The following is a 22,952-nucleotide window of genomic DNA, read 5'->3' as shown; positions in this document are numbered from 1 at the left end:
CAAAATACGGATAGGAGATGGTGATCAGAATTAAACTGTGCTTGAAGAGCTACAGACACTCTGCATATTTTCTTTCCCCCAGCCATTCTATGTATTCTTAAATATAACCAATAAAGGATATTGAGGTGTTTATCAATCTGACATAGCTTCTCTTCTAGCGTTAACACAGCAATGACAGGACCGAGCTCAATATTCTCAAAGCAACTGAACTTTGTTAATCCATTTACCTTCTGTTTTCCCTAACCAAGAATGGGTTCACGAAGTAAAAGCTATTCCTGCTAAACTAATCCATGCTCCAAGACAAAGTGGTTTCTGTAAGCACTTAAGCAACGTAAGTCATGTATGGTTTTGAAGTTAGGACCCATTTTCTATTTCCTTTTTTTTTTTAAGAAAAAAAAAGTGACAGCTTACATTCAGTGTTGTGTAGCATAATGCCTAAAGAATGTGACTTTTTCTAAATACACTATGTGTTCTGAGCCATCTGATTAATGAAATAAAACTATCAAATCCATCTCTATTAAAAATCTTAAACAAAACCAAGTCTGTTCTCTTGTTATAGGACAAGAAATAGTATTTAAATATTAAATAATTACATACATTCTGAAACAAGTAATCATAACCTAAGGTAAGACTACAGCTATCTTGAAAACAGGCTTTATTCTAGAAATTATGAGTAATTAAACACATGCCCCACCTACAGCCAGAAACTTGGTTTATGGTGTGAAATTTCAGTACCAACCCCAGTACTGAAATGTACTTGTCTTTCTCTAGAAAATCCAACCTCATTTTTCCAGCAGTGCTTTCAGTTGTTTTGTTACAATGAGGAGAGAGCTCTTCTCCATGCTTAACCATGCCCCACCCCTCACTGTCTGCTAGCCATCCTGTACAGGAAATTGTTTCTGTCCTATTATACTGATTATACTGGCGTGTTTGTCTTGTGTGGCGAGTGGGTTTTAAAAGAGCAAACAAGAGTTGTGCTTGGCAGGAGGCTGAGCTTGCCTGGTGTGCTCTGCTGTGCCAGAGGCAGCCTCCTCCTGGAGGCTCCACAGCCACCGCGGGGCTGGATGTGGCTGTGGAGCTCCAGCTGCCCGCTCCCACCCGTGTCCTCATTTACCTTGACCTTCAGAAACCAAGTGCTGGCTGGGTTATCCAAAGAGTGGGATTTCAACTGTATGGACCTGTGGGGCGGTGTTGTGGTTTAACCCCAGCCGGCAACTAAGCACCACCCAGCCACTCACTCGCTTCCCCCCACAGTGGCACTGGGAAGAGAATCAGAAGGGGAAAAGTGAGAAAACTCACTTTTGGGTTGAAACAAAGTTTAATAGATAAAGCAAAAGCTGCGCGCACAAGCCAAGCAAACCACGGAATTCATTCACCTCCCATCGGCAGGCTGGTGTTCAGCCATCCCCAGGAAGGCTGAGCTCCATCACACGTAACAGTGACTTGGGAAGACAAACGCCATTGCTCTGAGCGTTCCCCCTTGTTCTTTTTCTTCCCCCAGCTTCATATGCTGAGCGGGATGTCTTAAGGTATGGGATATCCCTTGGTTCAGCTGGGGTCACCTGTCCCAGCTGTGCCCCCTCCCACCTCCTTGTGCACCCCCAGCCTCCTCGCTGGTGTGGCGAGGAGCAGAAAAGGCACTGACCCTGTGTGAGCACTGCTTGGCCATAGCTGAAACATCCCTGTGTTATCAACAGTGTTTCTGGCACAGATCCAAAACGTAGCCCCATACCAGCTACTATGAACAAAATGAAGCAGCCAAACCCAGCACAGCTGGGCTTTTCAGGCAGCAGCAGGAGTTTGGGGTTAGACCCCAGAGAAGCAGCAGTGCTGAGCAGTTTAAGGCAGCGAAAGGGAGGGGAGCCAGGGGTGCGTAAGTGCAGTTTAGTCTAATGAACCATGGAAGGAAGTCTCCTCAGGTGCAAGACGTGTTGGTAAAACCCCACTGGAAAAATAAACAGGACAAGACATGATTTACCCTGGTTATTGGTATTTAGAAAGGGAGGAGAAGGGGAATACCATCAAACTTCTGTAGTTCTCTCCTCACTGGGAAGGAATTAACTGTTGCAATGTTATGGGCAAATGTAAAGAAAACTACCCTCAGGTTACTAAAAGCTATCAATAGTTGCATACTTCAATAAAGATGGTATATCTGCATGGGGCAGAAGCAGCAATAAGGAAAAAAAAAAAAGCTGAAAGACCACCAGGGAGGTGGTCTGTCCTGGGCCTTTATCCAAGAAAATTCACAAAGGTGGATGTGCATTCTTTTCTTGTAGAAGTTCACACTTTATTTGGAGAACAATACTGTGCACATATAAAAACACTTGATCACAATGATCAGCCTTATTTTACGTTTTGGCAGTTATTCCAAAACCTGACTGTCCAAAGGATGTAAACTTTGCTCTGTATTAGTTGCACTTAGGGTATTACAGGTATTCAGATTACTGCTCACAGTTAGATGCTTCTAGTACTACAGCTGGTTTAGTTTACGGAGTAACCACCACCTTCTCTAGATAGTTCTTACCTTTACTGGTTTAAAACCACTCAATATTGAAATAAATGTTTCATGAGTAGAGCAGTGATGAAACCCTGCAGACATTCAGAAATAAGTCTCAGGAATTATTTTGTAGGGTCCTATACTGCTTCTGCATTCTTCAGATCAAAGCATCGTTAGAAGATGAAGAAGTTTTATTAATTAAACATCTAGCTCAAAATTATTCCAGCTGTTCTGTAACAGATCACGAGAGACTTCTCTCCCACTTATCCCTGGACCTTTTTCTCCCTTGCAACAGTAAAGATTTTTGAAATAGACTTCATTGAAGGCACAGCCTAACTCTTCAGAACGGTGGGATCTGCGCCATGAGGCATGGGGCATCACCCACCTGCTCTGCAGCCAGTAAAGGGGTTTCACTCTGCTTCCACCCACTGAGGGGTGCTCCAGGGGCAGCCCTGGGGACCTCAGTGTCTCAGAACTGGAATTAGTCCTGGAAGAATCTGTGGAGCTGTAGGTACAGGCATGACCGGACATGCTTCGACAGCTCCAAGCAACTTGAAACTCAGTTTAGAAATAAGCCAAGTTTATTCAGTCTTAAAACTGCTGACTAGCTGTTTCCTTCAAGGTTAGCGTTACCAGTTCACAAGCAACACACTAACCTACAGCAGAGAGCTAAAAGCAGCAGGATGGCCACTTCCCAGTGCAGAAGTATCAAGGCAGCTACATATAACCTGTATTGCTCCTTTCCCATTTCTAAGAAATATCGGCTAGTTACCTCCAGTCTGAATGTAGCTGCTTTAATTGGAAGTTCTTAGAAGAGCCAACTAACAGAACTATTTTACTAAGAATTTATGGAGAATCAATAGGAAGATATGGTTTCCAATTTACAGTTTAAGATGCAAGATGAAATTTATGCTAAAGTGACTCCTCATTTGCTGCAGAGTATAACCAGCTGTCACTCACTTGATCAGAAAGAAGCAACTTGAGGCTGGGTCCTGCTGTCTATTGGTTTCCACATCTTAGACATAAACCCCTTTGTGAACTGCCAAGACCAATTTTCAGGTAAGCAAAATCACCTCTTTTCATGCAAGAAACTGAGGTTATATAAATGACTTACGACTAAATGGTTATCTGCTCTAGTGGCGTTAAGGCAGAACTGGGGCTTGAGTCAGGTGGAGTATGAAAGGATGAACGAACCAAAGCACTTTATCAAAACAAGAATTGTAAAACCAAGACCTGAATTAGAAACTAACAGGCTTGAAAGCTGAGTAGTTGGGGTTTGTTGTTGTTGTTACGTAAAAGAGAATCCTATAGTCACATGCTTGTGATAAGGCCGAGGTAGCACAGAGAAATGGTAGCAGGCTGTTTGCTGCATCAAGCAAGAGAAGCAACAGGCTTAAACTGGATCAAGAATGATTCAACTGGATGATTGAGAGCACTTTTTAACAGTGAATGTATTGACTTAATGGAGTAAATGACCACTGGAGGATATAAAGTCTCCGTCCTTAATGATCTTAAGAACAGCTTGGGACAGGGGACCAATGTCCCATCCTCTCATCTTTAACTCCATTTGAGATAAAGCTAAGTATCACTAACTGTACTTAAACTGGTTTTAAGGGGAAAAAAAGAGAAAAAAAGAAGGGGATGGGGATGGGGAACACAATTCACCCAAGTGATCCCTGCTCAAGCAACAGCTGAAATGATCGTGAAAAGCCAAGGAAAGATTTCCACAACTTCCATCAGAAAGGCTTTTGCTGTACTTAGGCTGGTCTCCTACAGCCCTTTCCTATTATTTTAACAAGTGCACTTGCATCTTCGCTGCACTTTAAATGCTATCCAGGGCACACCTGAAACTAGTACTCTTTAGTGTATGTGCATAAATAAACAAGAAGTTAGTAATTTCACAGATCTATGGCAATACATTAAAGACTGCTTTACCACAGCTAGGGTAGTGCTAGGGCTGTGTGGCCCCACGCCCTACACTTGCTTACACAGCCAGGATTTCTATCCATCGCAAGTGAACAACCACACAGCTTCTGCTTACACAAACACACACCGCCTTGCCTTTCCCCTCAGCTCCCGTCTTCTCAAACAAACACGGGGCAGAAATTACAGAATTAATGGTGTGGGGGTTGTTTTCCTCTTGATTTATTGTACAGCTCTAATACATTTTATTCAAATACTGGCAAAGACAAAATTACCAGATTTCCCCCTAGGAAAGAGTACTCCATAACAAACTATTTTACAACATTTCCGTGAAGGTCAGCATTGCCTCCTTTTCACAGAGCAGAACCAAAATGTACAAAGCATCTTTAAACTGGAGCTCCGGTCTTTTTGTACATCAAAGCTGATTTTTCAGGAGACTTCAGCACTCTGTACAGAACTTTCCATGGATCACGGGGCTCCTGGACTACATAGCTTTGTACCGTGCTGTAACAGGGTTGTCTACCCTATCAGTTCCTTTCTATTTCTGAATTAGTGGAGTCGTCTTTTAAAATGAGTGTCTTTTTTCCCTCCCTTCCTGCCATGCTGTTCTCATGGTTAAAAAAAACACCGCCACCTTCCAGGCTGAAGTGATTCATTGCTCATATACAAAAATCTGTTCTTATGCCAGTATTGTTCGTAGCTTGATTACCTCTCTCCCACAGTGCTGCTCACGCCACCGTGCACCGCTGTCCTCTTTCAGCCTTGACTTTGAGGCTAAATAAGCCACACGGCTTGCTCTTCTCCAAGACAGAGGGCTGTTACTTCACTCGACATTTCTCTTTATCTGTTAAAAATCTGAATTCATCCTCGTGGGACTTGGGTGGCTAGGACAGAGAACATGTCATTTTCCCAGAGAACTGTACATTTGCCCTTTTCACAACTAGCTCGCTCAAGGGTTCGGTCACCCCCTGAGCCACCGGTGCTTCCTGACCAGGCACACCTGCTCGCTGCCTGCTGCTCTACGGCGGTCCTGCAAAGCCAGCTCCGGCAGACCAAATGCATCACTCAGCTCCAGTGAGCCTGATACGGCCTTGGCCTGTTCAGAAAAGCTAGCTTATTTGCCTAACATCTCACAGATAGTCTGGCGCCAGGGGCTGAGTCCAGTTCCTCTGAGAGCTTTTGAATACCTCAGCCATGAGACGCTGCCCCCATACTTTCTCCTCCTTCAGTCTCCTACTGGATTGCTATGTTTTCCAACTCCTGACACAGACCAGGCAATGCTCCTGGTGCCAGACACGTTGCACAACCCATTCCTGCCCCAGCTGGGTCTAACCTTGTGTGCTGACCAAGTGCTGCAGAGGAGAAAAACTAACCACCTGGGAGATGAGATAGATATAGATAGATATATATATATATGACTGTCAAGGAGCACGGAAGGGGAAGCAGCAGATTTCCTTCAGTGCTTGACTTTGCAGCACACACATCGAATGTCTCTGTAACAGTGTGCACATACAAGAGGTTTCCCGGAATTTTTAATAACGCTCATACTGAAAACAATAGATGTCAGTGATACACACAAGTCACTGCTAGAACCAGGACTTTTAAACCCAATGTGCAAACATCTGTCACTTGAACCAAGGACATGGACAAAGGCCTCCTCCAGACCCCTTTTTCTGGCAGCTGGTGGCAATGCCCGCTGCAGAAGGGACCACAAAGGCACCTCAGGCAAAGGCAGCTGGATGAGACAGCTCTCACACCATCTTTTGTACTCACAAGCTGGGCCTGACAGTATTGGGAGGCAGGGGATGACCATTTTTACAAGCTTAAGCTTTACGAGCACTTCCTCCCACGCCTCCCACCTCGATGCTGCTAGGAGAGCTGTGGGGCCGTTAATAAAGTCCTTATGCAGAGGGAAGGGAGGAGCCTGGTTTGCAGAAGTGTGTTTGTACGGGCTGGGAAAGGGACAGCAGAAGGCAAGTCACTGTTGCCCCGTGGACCAGCACAGTGGTCTGCACAGCCACTGGAGCAGGGAAGAAGCAAGACCTGACTTGGAGAGCTACCAGTTTTTCCACTACAATTCAGATTCGGCCTCACCCTGCTCTCCATTCCCCTGAACTCTCCTCCGCTATCTCCTGGGAACGACGCTCTTGGGGCAATTCCCAGTGCCCCACTGCAGCCCCGCTCTTAGTCCCTACATCTCCCAGCTTGCTCTTCCAATGTCCCTTCCTTCCCTCCCACGTGCTCCTGGATGCCTTTTCCAATTAAAGCAGTTAAAGCTTCCAGCTGCCCTCCTCATGAAAGCCCAGTCCCTCAGCCTTCTCACACTCAAGCCCTTTGCCCATCTACTTCTCATGACTCAAAGGCATTCCTTTCTCCTGTCCCCTCGTGTTTACCTCATCCATCATCAGTGTCCTCTCCCTCTCACCTACAGTCCTTTCCATTATTAAGCACTGGAAAGCTGAACACTGGATTCAGGAGTCTTCCTTAGGCCTAGCAGCAAAGGGCAAGAGGGACTAGAGAAGGCATTGGTGGGAGCGCAGGGACAGCAGACTCCTCTCTGCTCAGCACCAGCGCTGCAGCCCCAGCCGTAGTTACATGGCTTTGATTCCCACTGCCGTTATGTCTTGTACCACAGTGAGCTTTCCTATGGGAAAGAAAGAGGTGTGAGCATGCTCACTGCAGATAAAACCAATGCAGATTTTATTTGCTATAAAGATAAACACACATACCAAAACCACTTGAGCACATGCTATATTTTTTTTTACAAACATAAACTTATTTGGCCAAATCAGAATAGAAGGCAAAGGTAAAAACAAAACACGGGGGCATCCTCTACACAGAGGCCGTTTCCCCTACCCAAATCTGAGTTCCTGTCCCAAGGTACTGAAGCAACAAATGATTTCAAAGAAACATCTCTGAGAGTATTTGAACATAGGCAAAAAAGCACCGCATCCTACGCCTGGGTTCCAAAGAACATGCATTGTTTTGACTGCCGTTCCCCAAAGAGACTCAAACCTTAAGCCCAAGAAGTTTCTGTGTACGTATGGCTGAAGTTTGGCAAAGCTGGACAACTAGAAACAGGGCAACAAATTTGGAAATGCTGGGGAAAGACCCGATTCCCATTTACCAACAGCAAGCAATAGCGCTGCAGGCGCTGCAGGTCAGCAGCAGAGCTTAACGCCTCAGTGCTGGAAGCAAGAATTCCCCAGTACTCAATACCCAGACAGACTGTAAGTACTAAAACGTTAATCAGCTTCCAGCCTGTTGTCCAGAGCCAAGACTCCCAAAGGTACGTCTCAGCGACAAGTGACAGGTCCCTTAGTCATTGAAACCCACCACCTCAACAAGTTTGGATTTAATATTAATTTCTTTAAACCACAGTCAAGAGAAGGACAACCTGGACCCCAGCCCCTCACTCACACACAGATTGCCCATGAGGTGTTGAAAACTTCTACTAGTGCAAGATTTGCTTTGACAATCGTATTTTTCTCATCTCCTCCTCCGCAGTGCCAGGTGTCGTGTCAAGTTAGATAGGAATGGCAAAATAACAGCTAAGGTAGTCCCAGTGCTGCATGGATTGCAAGGTGATTCTGAGAAATAACATGCACCATTCTTACTGTCCCCATACTTCAGCTACCATCAGAGTCTCAGCAGCAACTCTTCGTGTTCAAGAAAGGAACAGAATGCGCTGTCAGGCTTGTTTTAAGTGTTTCACGAACTCGTTCTTCACCAAAGTGTTGCTTAATTGTATTACCATAATAAATCCAGACATTTTGCACTGGTTTTTTATCATCGGGCTTACAGAAAGTGGCGATACTGAGAACTTAATGGAGAAACTCAGAACTTCTCTTGATGTGCGGTCTGATGGAGGTGGGGGGTGGGGGGAGGGCTAAAATGACCCATGCAATAGTGAAACTGTTAAGTAACTCCACGACCATTCTAACACTTCTGTTAGATACTGCAGCTGAGGGAGCTACTAAACCATTTATGTTGTATCTGAAATATGTATGTATGTACCACAGGTATCTACAAGAACTCCACCAGTAATATTCTAGGGAGAAAAGGAAGGCGGTGCTAAGTATTTCTTTGCTCTGGACTTCTGGACTTCCAGTGTTTCTCCCAAGTATGTCACTACAAGTGTCAAAAAGTTGTTTCCCCAAAAGCAACAATTTAAATACAGACAATCTTGTAAGACAGCAATCCCAGCGTGGAAATATTACAGCGTTTTACGTACAATTCCAATACTCAAGTTTCTACCTTCCTTAAGGCAGATACATGATGACCAAAAGTAAAAACAGACAATGGAAATAAGTCCTGTGAGCATTTGCCGGGTTTGTTCCCATTTCCTACTATGTCTTCTTAATACATGAAAGTTGTTAATTCATTATATGTAATGTAGCACAACTAGGCATTTTTCCCAAATCTCAGCCTGAACTACTAAAACTCCGTGGCTTGGTCCTGCTCTCCGATTCTAAGCCTGCCAAGTCCAGCTTGGCTGTAAGATGTGTTTATTGTTCCCTTGCTTATCATGCCATCCTCTGTTCTAAAGGATGCATTATGGTTCGGTTTTCTACATCGTTTAGCAGAACTGGGACTTCACTTCAAAGTCTCACTTGAGCCCAATTAAAGTAAAAAAGCTGGTGACCGAGCCATAAACATCCAGCTGCTCTCAAAATGCAGTTTAACCACAGACATCCCGCTTTCAGCAAATTCTGCTTACTTCCAGAGACCTCTGCCAGTGAAACTCCACGCTGGGTGTCCTAATCAGACTTGTTCTGTCTTTTCAGGGAAGTACCACACTGACATTTGACAGTACATTTTTTTTTCTTCAGGGTATGAGTTTCAAGGCCAACAAGTATATGCTGTAAACGACGCTCTCCAACACCACCAAAACACCTTGGAGAGAAAAATGGGATGCATTTATTGGTGAGCCTTAGTTGTCCTCCTGAGGCAGGGGAATTCTAGAAAGCCTTCTAGTGACTGTCACATGTCACAATTTCAATCATTAAGCAACTGTCATCCAGTCTTAGATGCTCTTGCACATCCTGCTCTAAGATCCCACTCTGGGCTACTTACTCCTTTTTCAGCTTTGGAAATTCCCTCTGAATTGTTTTTGCAGAGTCTTCTACTGAACTCAGGTGCCCTGAATGCAGCCCACGAATTGCACTTGCTGTATTTTGTACACATTGCCCAACAGAGCCCTTTTCACAGTATATAAAAAAACCCTACAAGAGCAGCTTGGGATGAGAAAAAAAATTGAATCACTAATAAAGAGCAATTGTGTTAGTGAGCAACTTCTGTTGAGAGAAGCCTTGATACAGAAAACGCATCTACATCAAACACAGAAACTGCTTCAGAGAATACTAAATAATTTGCAATTAGTGGATTTCCTCCCAGCTGTTAAGCATCAAGTTACACTAGATGGTAACACTTCTTTCTTCATCATGATGAACCAGCGTAAGTGAAACTAAGCGTGGATTTCTAAAAATTTCTTATGAGGCATTTACCACCTGAAACAGCAAGATGAGACGCCCTGTCAAGGTGAAGTGAATGCTTAACAGTTGCACTGTACAAATCCGTGACTGCAACTTGCTAAAAAGATCATCAGGGTACACTGGATTTCAATCTCCATCTGACACAAGAATGTAAGTACCGTATCATCTTTTGGCATGCAAGAAAGTCTTATTTTCTTCCCAAACCTGTCAGTGCAAGCCAGGCTGGGTGTATTCCCAGAAAAGCTTTCCAAAATAGGTTAGCCAATGCAGGTCATCAAGGCATTAAGACAGGTATTGTCCATCTATACAAATACAATTATTAAATACCACTAGAACACCCAGCGACAAATTTTGGTCTCACAGCGCCTGTGAAAGAATACAGAAACGTCCCTTAGATAATAAGAAAGGTTGCTCCAGCACAGAACAAGCCCCTGTAATTTTTACTTCAAGCACAAGCCAAAGGACGCAGAATTGTATGAAGCATGCTGCCGTTAAATGGACAGATTTACTCAAAAACATTTTTATGACTACATTTTCCTGTCAGATAACAAAAGAAACGTGTGCCAACGCATTGTCCTGTGGGAGGGTCAAGGAAGAAAAAGAGCTTAAATAAATGAAGGTTCATCCTAACTCACTGACATGTTTTACAGCACAATATGCAGAGCACAAAAACCTACAACGCAGTTCAAACATTTCCTCCACGAGAACAGAATGTCTTTGAACTGCCTTTATTTCCAGCACTTTTATACCTAAATATTGCTTTCTTCCTGATCCTGGAATATCCTCCATTTGAAGTTCATGTTCTCAGTTTGCATTTGAGGACTGCACATAAACATCCCTATAACCCTATATACTCTTGCAGGGACGTTTAAACACAGCCAGACTGTAATGGACTCAAAAGCAGTCTCTAAGTACAGTTACAGTACCGCATCCCTAAATTACAATTGAACCTTCTATCCCCAAATTAAGAAATAAAGAAAAGGTATTTGTACATGCACACACACATGCACACCCTTCTCATACAAGTTGCAGGGTATCCACAGGAAAACGGCATTTAAAATCTAAAATAAAACTTAAGGTTTTCTTTTTTTTTTTTTTTTTTTTTTAAATACAAGTTTTTATTTTGGAACGTCACGATTAATTTGTCTTAGCCTCTTAGGAAACGCTTGCTTTTGTCCAGGAGTTACCAGCTGAGAGGATGTTATTGTTCGGAAGGGATGTGACCAGGAGGACCCTGTGCACAGCACAATGTGTCAGCCCGGAAGCAAGGGAAGAAAAGTGATTCTCTCATCTGGCTGAGAAAACAAAATGGAAATACTGAGCGTTCGCCTTCCAGTTACAGTCACTGCTACGCGTGTCCCCAAGAAAGATGTTAGTCACTTGTATCTCACAGGAGCATCACTGCCTAACGCTATCAATATATTAAAAAAAAAAAAATCCTACTTTAAAAAGAATTACAGATTTCTTCTGAACAGCATTTCTGCTGCAAACACCTTTGACAGACGTAAGCCGGCCAACGCTTACTGCCTCTGCGTAACCACTCACCCTGCGGCTCTGGACGATGGATGCAGCCAGTCAGACACGGTTCCCCCTCCTGCAGCTGGCACCCCCTTCCCCAGGGCGCCAGCGGCCCGGAGGGCACCTCCTGCCCACCCAGGCCTCCACTGACCTCTGCAGCCACCTTCACAGAAGCCCCCCGCAGGTGTTCCAGCAGGGACAGGGCAGAGCCCAGCCTGTCACAGCGCTCGGCGGCAGCGATGCTCTCACAGCAACACCTTTCCAGCGCCCGGTGCCTTGCTGGGAGCCTGCCTCGGTGGGATTTTTAAGCTTCGGCGCAGTTTTCACGAAGAACCCCCCAGGCGCTGCACGTGCTGTCCCGCTAGAAGGGCTCCGAGCTCGACGCCGTGCCCACAGGCACCCCCGAGCGACCCTCGCCCCGCCGCGGGGTGCCCGCGGCCCCCAGGGAGGCCTCGGGGGGACACGGGGGGCCGGGCCCCGCAGCGCTGCCCGTGCCTGAGGCGAGGCGGGTCCGCTCCCGCCAGGGCCGCCCTCCGCGGCAGCGCCCGGCCCGTGAGGCCGCCGCCACGCCGGCTGCGAACCGCCGCGCTCGGCTCTGCCCCACAGCGCCCGTCCTCCCGCCGGGGCAGGGCCGAGCCCCGGCGCCCACCCGCCCGCCCGCGGCGCAGCTCCGCGCCCGGCCCGCGCCCTCACCCTCACCCGGCGGCGGGCTCTCCCCGCCGGCCGCGGGTCGGCGGCGCTACCGGGCGTCGCCGCCGCTGAGGGGGTAGGCGAGGAGGCTCATGGCCTCGCCGCAGGCGGCCTCCACCTGCCGCACCTGCTGGCGGCTGAGGCGCTCCCGCCAGGCGTGGATGGCCTCCCGCGCGTCGCGGGCGGAGATGAGGAAGGGCCGGTCGGAGGAGTAGGCGGCGCCGCGGGTCATGTTGAGCACGAAGGCCTCCAGGGCGGGCGGCACCGGCAGCCCGGCGAAGCGTAGCAGGCGGCGCAGCTGGGCGCGGGGCTCCCGCACCAGGTCCTCGTAGCGCAGCTGCGTGTAGCGGCGGCGGAGCCAGGCCGGGGCGCGGCGGGCCAGCAGCAGGTCGCGCAGCCAGGCCTGGCAGATCACCTCCAGCGCGCCGCCGAGGAAGAACTCGGCACGGTGCTGCGGCTGCGGCGCCCGCCCGCCCAGCAGCCCGGGCGGCAGCAGTAGCTGCTGCTGCTGCTGGCGGGGCGGCCCCCGCGGCTCGGCGCGGTGGCGGCTGCGCAGCACCTGGATGCTCTCCCGCAGCAGCGCCTGCCTGGCCTTCAGGCGGGAGTTGTGGACGGCGCGGGGGTCGCGGAAGAGCTGCACCACCCGCAGGTTGAGGCCGGGCTCCCGCAGCAGCGGCAGCAGGGCGCCCAGCTCCAGCAGCCGCACGTCCTTTATGACCACCACCGGGTACTTGCGGCACTCGGCCTCCAGCTCCCGCAGCGCCCGCGGCGGGCACGTCTCCTCGCAGGCGGCGCCGTCGACGAGGCCGACCTCCCGACGGGGCCGCGGGGCGGCGGGGCAGAGCGGCGGCGAGCAGATCACCTTGTTGGTCCGCCAGCCGAAGATGCCGGCCGTGGTGAGGTTGGCGGCGGCGGGCGGGGCAGGGGCCAGCGGGTCGCGGGGGCCGGGCGGGGCGGCGTAGAGGCGCAGGACGGAGAAGTCGCATCGGAAGAGGGCGCGCAGCATGTCGCGCAGGGCGCCCTGCAGGCTCAGCGCGTCCCCCGGGTAGAGGGCCTGCCACAGGTGCCACATGGGCTCGTAGAGGTAGAAGACGTCGGGGTGCTGGTTGAAGAGCTCCCCCAGGAAGGAGGAGCCCGTGCGCCAGGTGGCGTGCAGGTAGATGTGCCGCTTCCCCGCCGCCGCCGCCGCGCTGCCGTTACCCGCCGTGCCGCCGCCGCCCTCCTCGTCCTCCTCCTCTTCGTCCAGCGGCGGCTGCCGTTGCTCCCAGCCCCACTCGCTCAGCGCCTCCTCCAGGCTGGGGCAGCGCCGCAGCAGCGGCTCCTCGTCCGCCCGCCCCCGCCTGGCCCCGTAGTCCAGCGCGTAGGGCACCAGCAGGAGCAGCAGCAGCGTGTACAGCACCAGCACGGCGGCGAAGCCCCGCCACCGCCACCGCCGGCGGCCCTTCATCGCGGGGCTCGGCTCCGGACCGCCGGGGCTCCGCCGACCCTCTGGCTGCCGGATGGCGGCTCTTCGCGAAGAGGCAAAGTTAGCGGCGGCGGCGGGGGGTGTGGGCTGCGGGCGGCCCTCCCCGCCGGGAGCACGCCCACGGGCACGCCGGCCAGGCTCGGGGCCGCCAGCCCCGCCGCCCGCCCAGCCCTCGCCGTCGTCGCTGTCGTCTCCTCCTCCGCCTCCTCCTCCGCCGCCGCCGCCTCCTCCTCCTCGCGGCGCGGCGCGGCAGCCCCCGCACCTGCCCCCGCCGCCGCCCCCAGAGCCGCCGCCGGCGGGGCCCGGGCTGCCGCCGCTCTGCTGCGCGGGGCTCCGGGCCGCCCCTCGCCCGCCCCCTCCTCCTGCCCGCCCGGCCCCCTCCTCCCCTCGGGCAGGGCCGGGGGGCGCTCGGCACCGCGGGACTCACCCCGCCCGGCAAAGGGCGCACCGCAAGGGAGGTGCGTTAGCCGGGGCAGGTACCGGCAGGCTGAGCGTGTGCCGAGGAGGAGCGTTCGGCCCGGTTGCCTGCCGGGTCCCCAGAGAAAGAACAGGCTGGGGTAGCGGAGCGAGTCGCGAATGCGATTTTGGGACGGATGGCAGCTGTTAAAATCTGCAGGGAGTTTCAGGGATACTGCAGGTTGGCGCTGTAGAGAGCGGCGGGATTGCTCAGCCGCGCTTTTGTCTGTGTGTGTGTGTGCTGATGGGATACGGACATCTCGATCGCGACTCGTTGCTCCAGTTTATTAATCTGAAAGTTTTGTGTCCGTCTGAGCTGGTCACCCTTTGCAGTTGGTAGGAAGAAATGGGCGCCCACGAAGAAACATTCAACCTGTCTTGGATGTTCGATAGCCTTCTGATAACCCTTCTCGTTATTAATTGCAGCGGCAGCATAACATTACCGGCTCAGACTTAAGACTTCTAGTTTTTTTAGATGTCTGAGATTTGCCTGAATAAATCTCTCGTGGGATGAAGAGCCAACAAGAGGTTGGCTTCAGGTGTTTAAATTAGAATATATAGTCTCAAAATGCCCAGCCCCTGGCTAACCTTGGAAGTTCCTCACAGAAAGTGATGGACCATGATCCCAGGCATCTGTTTGGCAGGAAAGCAATGTCCCCGACCTGCTGACTGTGTAGTGAGGGCTGCTGACTGTCCTAACCTCTAGGAAGTGGATGGAATCCTCTGTAAAACGCTACTAATATTTGAGTATGGTGTAGAGTGAAATACAGCGAGGGTAACAGAGTTTTCACCACCAGTGTGTGATGCTTTGACTCTCAGAACAGACCGTGCGGTATGCATGCACCTGTGGTAAGGCACGTGACACAACCTTGGTCAACGATACCACATACAACAGGATGCAGAAATGACCCGCTAGTTACACAGGTTCTAAAACTGCTCCTTCTATAGTATAGATATATAGATACGAAGTCTGCAGCTGCTGCACACAGTCTGAATGTCTAGCTAAAGAATAATCTCATTTCAAATTTATTGGGCAGAATACAGGGAGTACAAAGTAATGTGAAAGAAAAAGCATGCTTCTCTTCTGTCCAGGTGGCGAGCCAGCAGTCTGCCTGCTAACACTTTACTTGACCTCTGTTAAATAAGTGTTAAAGACTGGGCTTCCTGCCGTTTATGGTGTGCTGAGTGAGTAGATGGTGCCAAACAAGACTTGAAGGCTCCTGAGCAGAAGAATTTAGAAATGATGGCATTGGAAGGGAAATTCTGCCCCAACATACATGTCACTGCTTATATTTGTTATGGCTTTGGGCTTTTTAAGTAGCAAGATACACCAGTGTGGGTTTCAGCTCTGGCTCTGTAAAGGCCAGCATTTCATCCAGACCCTCAAGCAACTAAAGGCGGACAACAGAATAAAACCACGCTTGCCTAAACCAGGCCACAGACTTGACAACAAATCTTCCCCTATCCAAAGAACATGCATAGCTAGTATTTTGAGAGGTATCTCTCCAGCGTCTGTGGCGTCATGCAAAATAGTAATTTTGGAAAAATTACCCAGATAGGATCCTGAGAAGTGCGGATTAGAATGGATAACTGAGCTGCTGGGCTTTCCCCTTTGTAAGATAAAATATTGGGTTGGCAGTAGCATCAGCACCATCACTGACGAAGGAGCCACAGTGCAAAATACATGACCTTAAACTAGTTTTGTATTCGTTTCTGTGACACGTTTGTCTAAAAATGAAAATTAAGGTCTTAAAACTGCCTAACTAAAGCAAAGCTCTCTTGAAAAGAATGAAACATCTCACAGAGTAAGACAGCCGGTCAGACAAATGAGAAACCATAGAAATAAAACTACATTTACTACTTTTTATGCCGATTTTTTTGTCAGACAATGAAGCTACAAATTTCTGTGGCAACTGTTCTGGAACAAGTGAAAGACACAAATCACTTTACCACAGGCTACATCTTTACTAAGACAAAAAACATAGTCAGTTGTTAGAAGATTATCAAACCAAAAAAGAATCACAGTAAATGTTTTGTTATGCACCCTCACATCAGTTCCTCTACTGAAAGAGGATTAGGCTCTAAGTGTTTACTTCAGTTGTTTTGGGTTAGGGCTTTTTTGGCATAGGGACATTCCAGTAAAGCTGGTATTCATTCTGCCACCCAGCAGGCGCCTGAGCTAAGCTAGGCTTGAAATCGCCAAGCTTCAGCCTTCCTGAGGGGTCATGAGAACTACCCCGTATGAGCGTTGGGGAGTAGATTGCTGGTCCAAATGGAGCTGGGAAGAGATCAGCTTTCACTTCTCTTGCTTTTCAGTTCTGTGTTGATTTGTTCTCTCCAGCACAAGCGAAGGGGATGATTTTCCCCCATTTAGGCTTTTTCCATGAACCATAAAGCACCATTTATATATACAGATGATCTTCTGGATCGCCTTCCAAGAACAGGACAGCTCAGGACCCAAGAGAGGCAGGCAGGTTCTTCGCTGGTCTGCAAAGCAGCCTGGCCGTTTTGGCATCTAGCTCCTGCCATTTCCTGGTGATAATTCTGTGTTTTATGTTGTTTTATAAAGGGAGTGGGGGTGGGGAAGAATATAGGCATAACGTGTTCTGCATAGTTTAGTATAGCAGTATTTCCTTTCTAGTTTCCAAGCTTGTCACTGAAAGTACTGGCTGCTTTTAATCTAACATAACATTGGCTTCCTGTGTCTCTAACTCTCTAACTTACGTTTTGCTCTTCTGTCTCCCATGGTACTTCTACTGACAAGAGAGACAGTAAAAGCTGGAACACCGCATTTCAGCCTCAGAATCATTTTTATCTTCTCAGCAGAGGTTTCAAAATAGAAATAGTTGCCTCTATATCTAGCCATCTTTCAGCTCTCGCATGCTCTTGTCGTTTTCAAAGAGCTCTTTGTGATTAAAAATAGCTTGATTAGCTGATAAATATTAGCAGAGGGGAGCACTGCCCTCAAACATCCTGGCTGTTAATGAGCTCTCTGTTTGCAGATATTGTCACTCACAGACTTCAGCCAAAAGGAAGTCCGTGGTTAATGGCAGCTAAAAAAGCTTCAAGATGCCAACAAACTAGGACAGTATTTTTATTTTGAAGTTGTGTTGTCATCCGATGTTTGAACATGTGCAATACCACGTTTCCCATATGAGACCAGTCTTGGTAGCTCACATCTCAGAAGGAACATATTGAGAATAGCAGGATGGAGAAGCTGTTGACTCCAGCTGAGGTGGCCAGCACAGAAGGGGTTTTTCACAGTGGAGTTTCCCCCAAAGCAGAACAGAGATTGAGGGCCTGCAAAACATCAAAAATATCACAGAAGTTTTGAACGACTCGGCAGAAATTTAGAGGATCTGAAGAAAGTGGAAAGTCAGACAAAAAGGGAGGAGACTTCTGACCCAGGGGCTGGCAAGCTGCCGGGTGGAAGGGGCTTCAGATGCAAAGCCACATGAAGAAGGTGGTAATTTAGCTCTCTGCACGTACATTCAGTGTCACTCCTCAGTACCTGCAAGAAAGACGAAATGAGGCAGGAGAACTGTGACATTCACAGCTGTCTTGGTCTGTGTAGTCCTTCTGCTAGTCAAACTGGCACAAGTCCAGACCTCTGAGTTTCTCTGTGGGTTGATTTGAGAGAAGCCAGGTGTACAGATTCAGGTTGTGGTTAATATAATCAAGTAGACACCATGCAAATCATACCATCCAACAGCCCCCTCCAAAAAAGCCGGGGCAGTAGGAAGGCGCGAGCCCCCTCAGTGCCCCTGCAGGCTGAGGGGAGCTGGCAGTTGAGTTTGGGGACAAGTAGCATGTGTGGAGTTGGAAGGGAGGGGGTGTGTTGCTCCCTTCTCTCTGCTGAATTTCTCCAGTCATTCTTAACTAAGAACTGGTAAAGTTGTAGTTAGGCACGCTGCTGCTCTCCGCTGCCTGACGTGAGAGCTGGGCACAGAGCGTGGGCTGGGGAAGTGGTTGGATGAAGCCAGATCCAGCACTGGCAGCCTGCTTTTGGGCTGAGGGATTCTTGATGGCACAGTCTGGCATGGCTGAACCGACTGCAGCAGCCTGATGGGGTACCCATCCAGGAAAGTTCTTCTGTACCCAAGGGAAACATACACATTTCATTTCCACTTCTGATTTTTTTTTAAATGAATCTATTACTAATATATGACATAGTGTCAGAGTAGGGATTGTCTGTGGTTTTCCAAGATGTGGCTTTTCCAAGAATGTGAGATCTGGGTATTGAAATGGGAAAAAAAATAAAAATTGAAAGCAGGTGTTTGTTTTGTTTGGGTTTTTTTATTTTTTAAATTTAAAACATGGTCTTTTTTATGACATCAGTGATCTTGTGAGCTCCTCTAACTTCCTCTACGAAAGGAAGATAATGCCGTTACTGAAGGTGATAGAAAACGCTACTAGGAAATGCAGCAAGAAAACGCAGGAGGTGAAAGGCAGAGCAAAGCGAGTTTATGTATTTGTTGAGGTACAAGAGAAAGTGTAACAGTGGAAATTCAGGTGAATCGGTAGCAATGAAAGAAGAAAACATCTATTCCACGATCCAACTCAATGCTAATGTAACTTGAGTCTTTCTAAGTTATCCCAAGGATGACTCTAACCTGAAGTCTTTTAGCCTTTCCCCTGCGTAGTGTGCTCTGTTATCCCATTAGCAGTGAGACAGCCATCTCACAACCCAGAAACGGGCTTACGCGACACTAACAGCCAGCACCTCCATCGAGCCTCCTGCTGCCCGGCAATTTACAGTAGCTGCCAAAGAAAAATTACTCCAATGGTAATGTGTTTGGGGTCTCACAGCTTCGAGTACAAGTGCCTCAACACTAAAATGCCTGGGAAATAATTGTTTTTAATGGCAGAAACTATGAATCTTTTTCTGTTTTCTGTCATTGTCACAGATTTACTCTTGCTGCGCTAGAGATGCTGATTAAGAACAACAGCAAGCGTTTGCAACTCAACAAGTTAAGCCATTGTGTCAGTATAATTAGGGAACTAAATCTTTCATAGCTCAGTCAGGCGAAGAAATGAACTAGAAAATTTGAGACCTATTTTTAACTGGGGATTATTTTTTTCCCCAGAAATACCCTCTGACAGCAATTGTAGCAAAATACTTACAGCTCTGCTGTGCCTTCATAAGGCGGCAACACTTTCATGCACAGAATATAGTTTTGGGACTGAGAATCTGTATGCCTTTTTATTCATTTCAGTCTTATGTGCAAATCTGTACTGGCATGTGCAAATGAAAATGCTGAGGGCTCAAGCACTGCACCTACTTTATAAATTCGTCCCATCACTTTTTCTAAAGATAATTTTGTAAATTGGGAGTTTCTGATGCAAATGATTTCCAGGACACATTACTGTGCCTGTATGGGAGAAAGACAAATGCCAGAACGTATAACTCATTTGAAATTTATTCTTGTGTATGGTTGTGCCTGATGATCTGACTTTGAAGAGGAAATTGTTAGCCGGCAAGAAGGTAGCAATTCTGGGAAACTTCTGGGTTCCTGGAACCTCTGGGAACCAGTTTAGCTCCCTGGCTGTCATTACTGGTTATTAACGAGAACGTCTTCCCTCAGTATGCTACACTGTTAATTGGGGTTTCCCAACTTGACTGGTAGTCAGCAGTCTGTAAATGCCTTTTTCAGTTGTCTAATTAGAGTCCAACAGATTTAAAAATTGGTGGTAGCCTCTTGCTTTGGGCCTTCACTACAAGCTTTACAAAAACGGGCCAAAGGGATCATAGTTTGTAGGGAAATCCGAGTTACTCTTTTTCACAGTAGTTTGGCTTTACTGACTTCAGGGGTTTGGATGATGCCTAGGGATTGCTCGGTGTTGTCCCTCTTCCCCTGGGGAACCCTGACGGTTATTCTGCAAGGAAGTCAAACAGATCAGTTTGCTTAAATATTTTGTCCAGGATCTAGGATGCCCTGTGTCTGTTTATTTGGTTAATTTATCTTTATCCTGTTGGGAGTCCTAAAAAAAAATAATTTCTCTTTAAAAGGCTCCTGTGAAAGCAGTTAAAGTAATTCAAATTACTTGTATTTGTGTTAGGTGACCTGTTTTCCTTCTCCATATGGCCCAAATAAGAGCTCCCTGTGATCCGAGTTCCAGCCCTACATGTTCCAGGATGGAGTTTTACTGCTTCAACCACAATTTCTTCTGCCCCATAGCATGTTCAAATAGAAAGCATTTAACGTCTTTTTTGATTTAATTAGCGATGCCTCCAGCTGACCTGTGATGAAGGTAAAACTGGCATCAACCCCAAGCTGTGTGGCTTTGCTGAGTGCTGTCTGTCTCAATTTATGCTGCCACTGAATGAGAACATAGGGAAGAAAATTAAAAGAGTTTGATATGTTTAATAGATGATAGTGACATATCTCAAGTTTTCAAATTATGGATGTTCTTAAGTCATCAGTACTCTCATCAGCAATCAGTCGCTAAGTTTTCAGCTTCTCAGCTGAAAAAATACACAGGTTTCCACTGTAATCCAGAACATCTGAAACAGTATTTACAGGAAATTAAAAGTGTGAAAAGATTTTAAAATTCAGTATAGGTTTATTTATTTCAGTTTGGGAAAAACCCAGACCAAATAAAACAGCACACGGCTAATATTTCAGTTCCAATTAATTTGCCTATCGAACTAGACTGCTGCTTTCTATTACCATTTTAAAACGCATGATTTTGCAGTTCAGGAATGAAAAAGAATTAATTTTCTCAGTCTCCCTTTGAATAACATAGCTTTTATAACAGACTAAAGGGTATTTTCTGTCTGTGCCTTGTAGTTTTCCTACTCATACTAACTCTGCTCTTCACAATATCGCTTTCTGCGTCAGCCTGCATCAGTACAGAAGCAACATCCTTGGAAAGAGACTCTGGATGTGGCTGCAAGAATCATAAGCTTGTCAACACAAAACATTTATAGTTTCAGTTTGGTAGAGTGGTGTACTCATGTTACCTGTGTTACCTATTGATAGAAATGTGATTTATTATGGTTTTCGACGTAGAAATCTGTATGTAGAGGTTGAAATGCAATAAAATTAAGTCAAGAAAGGATGACGCCAAAACTACACTACATAATATAATACTAAGTTGCAATAAACCCAGGTAAAGCATAAATGAAATTAAAGTCAGGTCTTGATTTTATTTTATTTTTTTTAACTATGCTATTCTCAGTACAGTGAGTTCAATATCAGAATGATTCTGTTAATACCAAGATTACCTTTTCTTATATAAACTCTTAAAAAATGACTTTGTGTTTGATCCAGAAGTCTAAACTAGGACTGGAGAATTTTACTGAATAAATATAAAATGTAGCTGAACAGAAAAACAGAACTATTCTTTTTTGAATCACAAACTCAAGCAGTTACAGAGCTCCCTTTAATTTTTGTTATGATGATGGGATTATTCCTATTATTCTCACATTACTCTCACAGAACCTTTATAATACAAACATTAGCAAAATAGTTTCAGTAGGACTCCTAACAACCCTTAATTAATCAAGAGCACACAACAGTCTCAAATCTCTATGTTATTTTAGGTGCACAGAATAGTTCAGAGACTATTGAAATACTTAGGATCGTGTTAAATCTGGGGAAAATTTTCTCACATACACTCACCTATCATTGGCCTTACTGACAGCTTTTTTTCTCTCCCCCGAGCCCTACAGCCTTCAGCTCTAAAAATCACTCTGTGCAGTTCAGGACCTCCCTGCAGCTCTGACTGGAGCGCTGCTGGTGGCCTCTTGCGCTTCTGTACTCTGAACCTCTGGTGGCCCACACCATTGCCTGTCCAGGCATCCTGGACAAACTTACAATGGTTAGTTGGACTAATGCTTGCTGGATTTACGCAGGGTGACTGTGGGAGCCCAGCGGATCTGCATATTTGCAGCAAATTTGACATGTCTAAAAGACGCTGAGACACGGTGGCCTTACTGCTAGTCTCTTTGGCTGTGTCTTTGTGGCTGCTGAGGTTGACTGGGCTGCATATAGCTGTGTGCCTCTTACACGTGGCACGCACAAAGCTGTCACTTCCCTTGTCACAACATTAAAAAAAAAAGAGAAAGAACATAGGGATGGATGTCCCTTTGGCAATAATAGTAAGAGAGTGAAAATAAAAGGTGGGAAACGCCAGGGGCTCACCTACTCTGGTTCCCCAGAGCTCAGGACTCTGGAAGGGCAGAGCCTGGCACTGCAGGCAAGGAGCTCATCACATAAAATGATGTTTTCTCACTGCTTCAACGGGAACTGAGGAACATCTGGGAGACAGCTGTTGATATTGGGCTGTTTTCTTTTCACATGCTTTTGTGTTTTGGAGAGTCTGGAAAGTCAGTCTTTCCTCAAATATCAGACATCTCCGATTCACTTGATTCTTTTTTTAGGCATTTGGCACACTCCAACCAAGATTTACAAATCAGTTAGGTATGGGACTCATGGCCACTTGAATTTGAAGTAGGTCACTAAAAATGCAGGTATTTCTAAACAAGCTACTGAAAAAGTGCTCACCATTTTCCACATTGCAGACCCTGCTGTTCTGATGTTTTTCTCCAGAAAAAGAGTATGACATGTACAAAGCCAGGTTTTTATATTCTCCAATATAATGGTCTTAAAAACATGATGCCACTGTTTTAGTGGAAGACACTACAAAAATTGCTATTAGGAAAAAAACCTCTAACACAACAAAGCCAGCTGCTCAAACATCAATTAAGTGGAAAATTACAATAAAGAACTAATGATTAATTTAACCATCTCTGCTATTCCTTAGTATTACCTAAAACCATTTGACTATCCTTGCTCTTGCTAACATAGCAGGTGGGATAACTTTCCTGTTTAGAACTGGCTCAACAATCACCTGACTCATTTCTGAAATCTCGGTAGAGGAAAATTGCATGAAATCTTACCAA

At 47.0% G+C, this 22,952-nt stretch overlaps 1 protein-coding gene across 1 annotated transcript; it reads right to left on the bottom strand.

Moving 5' to 3' along the window:
* Window positions 1-364: 364 nt before the first annotated feature.
* On the bottom strand, window positions 365-13,740 carry CHST7 (carbohydrate sulfotransferase 7). Its single transcript, XM_056329244.1, has one exon. The coding sequence runs from the start codon at window positions 13,568-13,570 to the stop codon at window positions 12,173-12,175; it is 1,398 nt and encodes a 465-aa protein (XP_056185219.1). The 5' UTR covers window positions 13,571-13,740; the 3' UTR covers window positions 365-12,172.
* Window positions 13,741-22,952: the final 9,212 nt, after the last annotated feature.

This window comes from Falco biarmicus, chromosome 2 (genome assembly GCF_023638135.1).
Source record: "Falco biarmicus isolate bFalBia1 chromosome 2, bFalBia1.pri, whole genome shotgun sequence".
NCBI lineage: Eukaryota > Metazoa > Chordata > Aves > Falconiformes > Falconidae > Falco > Falco biarmicus.
Note: the sequence above shows the minus strand (reverse complement) of the source record. Positions and strands in the feature narration are given on the sequence as shown.

Coding starts and splice junctions, on each gene's coding strand:
- CHST7 (XM_056329244.1), bottom strand. CDS start 13,570: ATGAAGGGCCGCCGGCGGTGGCGGTGGCGGGGCTTCGCCGCCGTGCTG.